This window comes from Oncorhynchus mykiss, chromosome 3 (genome assembly GCF_013265735.2).
Source record: "Oncorhynchus mykiss isolate Arlee chromosome 3, USDA_OmykA_1.1, whole genome shotgun sequence".
Classification (NCBI taxonomy): Eukaryota; Metazoa; Chordata; class Actinopteri; order Salmoniformes; family Salmonidae; genus Oncorhynchus; species Oncorhynchus mykiss.
Window position 1 is genome coordinate 67394332 of NC_048567.1, and position 4852 is coordinate 67399183.

At 40.5% G+C, this 4852-nt stretch overlaps 1 protein-coding gene across 4 annotated transcripts in view; it reads left to right on the forward strand.

Moving 5' to 3' along the window:
• The first annotated feature begins 2819 nt into the window (after window positions 1-2819).
• LOC110520448 (chromatin assembly factor 1 subunit B) overlaps window positions 2820-4852 on the forward strand; it is a 12496-nt gene continuing 10463 nt past the window's right edge. The window contains exons 1-4 of one of the 4 annotated variants that reach the window (XM_036975000.1): window positions 2820-3502; window positions 3614-3665; window positions 4086-4215; window positions 4541-4673. In XM_036975000.1, coding sequence (XP_036830895.1) covers window positions 4090-4215; window positions 4541-4673 — 259 coding nt within the window. In that variant the 5' untranslated portion in view covers window positions 2820-3502; window positions 3614-3665; window positions 4086-4089. The other 3 variants (XM_021597773.2, XM_021597771.2, XM_021597774.2) reach the window with 3 other exon arrangements.

The window sequence follows — 4852 nt, forward strand, 5'->3', positions numbered from 1 at the left end:
TCTTGAGTTAACATATATTTTTATTTTGTGTTGTATGTTTTATAACTAGGAGTACGATATCCATAACCTCTCTCCCCTCACTCTTGTCACACGTTTGTCTTATCAGAGTACTATCAATCCCTCTCTGTTCTTTTGAGCTGAGACTGATGTTTCTCTTGAAATAACAGGGTTTTTGCACTCCAGAGGATTTCAAACCTATTCCTACCTCTGGGACGCTAACAAAATTGTAAATTATTAATTAAAAGTTAAGGTCCAAATGCGGGAGATTGTAATGCAAGAGATGGGGGATGAGTCCAGAGAGGTGCAGTGCATTCAGACCCCTGGACTTTTTCCACGTTTTGTTACGTTACAGCCTTATTCTAAAATTGATTAAATAGTCCCCCCCGCCCTCATCGAGCTGCACACAATACCCCATAATGACAAAACAAAAACAGTTTTGCTCATTTATAAAAAATAAAACCTGATATGACATTTACATAAGTATTCAGACCCTTTGGCAGTGATTACAGCCTTGAGTCTTAGGTTTTTTACGTTACAAGCTTGGCACACCTGCATTTGGGGAGTTTCTCCCATTCTTCTCTGCAGATCCTCTCAAGCTCTGTCAGGTTGGATGGGCAGCGTTGCTGCACAGCTATTTTCAGGTCTCCAGAGATGTTCGATTGGGTTCAAGTCTGGGCTCTGGCTGGGCCACTCAAGGACATTCAGAGACCTGTCCCAAAGCCACTCCTATTTTGTTTTGGCTGTGTGCTTAGCATCATTGTCCTGTTTGAAGGTGAATCTTCACCCCAGTCTGAGGTCCTGAGTGCTCTGGAGCAGGTTTTTATCTGTACTTTGCTCTGTTCATCTTTCCCTCGATCCTGTCTAGTCTCCCAGTCTCTGTCGCTGAAAAACATCCCCACATCATGATGCTGCCACCAACATGCTTCACCGTAGGGATGGTGCCAGGTTTCCTCCAGGCGTGACGCTTACCATTCAAGCCAAGGAGTTCAATCTTGGTTTCATCAGACCAGATAATCTTGTTTCTCATGGACTTTAGGTGCCTTTTGGCAAACTCCAAGCGGGCTGTCATGTGCCTTTTACTGAGGAGTGGCTTCCATCTGGCCACTTTACCATAAAGGCCTGATTGGTGAAGTGCTGCAGAGATGGTTGTCTTTCTGGAAGGTTCTCCCATCTCAACAGAGTAACTCTAGAGCTCTGTCAGTGACCATCAGGTTCTTGGTCACCTCCCTGACCAAGGGCTTTCTCCCCCAATTGCTCAGTTTGGCCGGGCGGCCAGCTTGAGGAAGAGTCGTGGTGGATCCTAACTTCTTCCATTTAAGAATGGAGGAGGCCACTGTGTTCTTGGGGCCCTTCAATGCTGCAGAAATTTTTGGTACCCTTCCCCAGGTTTGTGCCTCGACACAATCCATTCTTGTAGCTCTACGGACAATTCCCTCGACCTCACGGCTTGGTTTTTTCTCTGACAGGCACTGTCAACTGTGGAACCTTATAGACAGGTGTGTGCCTTTCCAAATCATGTCCAATCAAATGAATTTACCCCCAGCTGGACTCCCAAGTTGTTGAAACATCAAGGATGATCAATGGAAACCGGATGTCCCTGAGCTCAATTTCAAGTCTCATTGCGAAAGAGTCTGAATACTTACGTAAATAAGGTATTTTTATTTTTAATAAATGAGCAAAAATGTCAACCTGTTTTTGCTTTGTCGATATGGGGTATTGTGTGTAGATTGCTGAGGAAAAATATTTATTTTATCCATTTTAGAATAAGGCTGTAATGTAAAGAAAAATGTGGAAAACGTCAAGTGGTCTGAATACTTTCTGAAAGCACTGTATTTCAAAGCAGGATCAAATTGATAGCCAGCTCAAACCACTCCAAACTTTCTATTTCATGAAGAAAGATTGACTCATTGAGGTCGTGCAACTGACTCAATATCTTCAATGATCCATATTTAACTGAACCTTTTTATTAATTAACTGGAAAATCAGCAGCTATATCTGGAATGTTTATCAAAGTTAACTGGTTAATTTATTGATTTGTGATTCATCCCTCAATTGGGATTAGAGAGTGGGAATGTGCTTTGTTTTCTCGACACGAGGGAATTTTGGTTGTCCTTTTAGCAATGCAACTGTCCCGGATGTATTATTTCTTTTAAAAATATATTTATTTTTTTCACTGTTCCAGCGATGCGTTGACTTTTTTTTCAATGTATAGCCTCTACAAAAGATACATTACCAACATTGCTTCTAAAAGTATGCAATGAAAAAAAGAGACCTTGAAATCCCAATAACATTTACTGACTAACGAATCCTCTGTCACTTTCACAATTCCATACACGATCAGCAATAATTTACTGGGTTGGGAAGGCATCAAAACTGAAACATTATTCATTCGGTGTCATTAGAAGAGCACCTAGCTTCAAAGCGAAAGTATATTTGCTGAATGGTTGGGCAATATAACAAACTTACATTTTTACCTGAAATTACATTACATCAAACACTTACAATGGCTTGCATGTCATATGTTATTCTGGAATGCAGATTTACAGATTTTAAATTACCCAGACACAATTGGGTGCCACAGTATGAGTCATAAAACCCGGAAATGGTTCTAATTGTTTTTTCACCATACATTTTTCCACCTGCAATTTTAGACCTACTGTATAAGGTCTGTGTTTTGTGTAGGTTTACCTTGGCTTGACGTTTTGATAACTTGTCCTAGAGAGATGTGCGCAGTTAACTGGAATCAATCATTTGCATTGTGAATTTAAGAGTAAATTGAGGCAAATATAATTATAAAACTCACCTTGTCCTAGAGAATTACACAGCTATCAAAACGTCATGCCAATATAAGCCTACAACATATACACAATTAACTTGAATATTTTGAAAAATTCACAATGTGAAAAAATGAAAGGCGGCAAAAACGCGTCCGCTATGGCGGACTATAGCAATGGCGTCTTTTTGTAGGCACTAACCACGGTGGTTCGTTGAATGAAGCCTTTGGAAAAATGTATGGAGTTTTTGGATAAACGCTGAAATTAAGGTCTGGTAAGCACAGGCGTAGGAGATCTTATACGTTTTGTTCTATGATATAAACTAATATCACTTTAAGCATTTATGTAATTTACATTGCATAAAGGCTTCATATTTCATAAGGGTCAGGTTATCTCATAGAACAAAACATAATATTTAATGAGCCTGTGTTAATAACCTCTGACCCTATTTTCGGCGTGTATTCCAAAAATCCTATTTCGACATTCATTTTGCCTATAGGAATGGCTGAAAGAACCAGAGCTAAATAATTTCCTGTTTTTAGGACTACAAGCTGGCAAGCTCCTGACACCAAGTCATAAACCTCGCCCATTTCGTTTTAAACCTAACACTGAATTTAAATTAAGAGCAAAGGCATTTTTTTTTTTGTGTGTGTGTGTGCCAATTTGGACTTTCTGGCTGTGGAATCTGTGGCTATATAGAAGCTCGTGGAACCCCCTGGACTACTCTGGTATTACCCGCCCCTTCCCTTCTCAGCCTATCACTGCTGACTTCTCTACCGGAAGTTTTTTCCGAACTCTACGCGGGAAACCAATGTTTTCTCTCTGCTGCCCGCTTGTAGATTTGACTCCGCGCGGGACGCAGCAGAAAAGTTAATCAGTGGAAAAAAACTGGTAGGCAGAGATACATGCATATTTATGGATTTGTTCTGGATGCGTATTTGAATAATCCAATATTTGATATAACATAATTGTTCATGTGTCTTCGCAAATTGTTTTACTTCAACACACAGCAATCGAATTAAACTAGTTTAGCCATGGCTGAACTAAGCAAACCAGTAGCTACCAAGCTAACTCTTAAAAAAAAATGAATGTAACTTTGAGAGCACTTGGAAGTGGTTAATGGCCCAACTTTCTCCACTGCCTTCCCAGTATGTATTGCAAGTGACTATCGGTGTCAACAACATCTGCTGTTTGTTTATTTGCTGTAGTTAGCTAACTAACTGTTTACGTTACTAGCTGTCTCTAGTCTAACTGACATCGCATTTTCAGTTAGCTAACGTTAACGTTACTCTCTTTGCCTGTATTTAGTAGCAAGATGAAGGTGATAACATGTGAGATTGCGTGGCACAACAAAGAACCTGTCTACAGTCTGGACTTCCAGCACAACTCAGAGGGCCGCATACACAGGCTGGCCACAGCGGGAGTGGACACCACTGTCAGGGTGAGCAACAGTTAGCTACTGACGTTATCTGTTTAAAACAACCCCTCCATTGTTGTTTAGTCATTCATTCTCTGGGGTTGTTTCAAGTATCCCACCTGGAATTGAGACCAGTCTCTATTGTTCTCTCACTCTCATATGCACACATATGCACACACCGTGAACACTTTGTATGCATTAGCAGATTGTCACACACACACACAGAGAGCTTGGTAAAGGAAACTAATAATGTATTGTATGGTGATATACTATTAAGAGAGATAATGACCTAATGAGTGTAGTGGGTCTGTGTGATGCTATAACGTGTGAGGTCACTTCCTGTGGTTAGTTGTGGCGTGTGGAGATGGGGCCCGATGGGAAAGCAGTGGTGGACTTCCTGTCCAACCTTGCACGGCACACCAAGGCTGTCAACGTGGTGCGCTTCTGCCCCAACAGTGAGCTGCTCGCTTCTGGAGGAGATGGTGGGTCATGATGTAGCAAACGTGTATATATCAACTATAGCATAATTGACAAATAAAATAGTTTGCTATAATATATAAAGATGTGGTTAGATACAGTATATTGACACCCTTGCATGATTCACTATTCTCAAATAAGTTGAAAAAACATTTGTTTATATGTGTATTTGTTTTATTTCCAC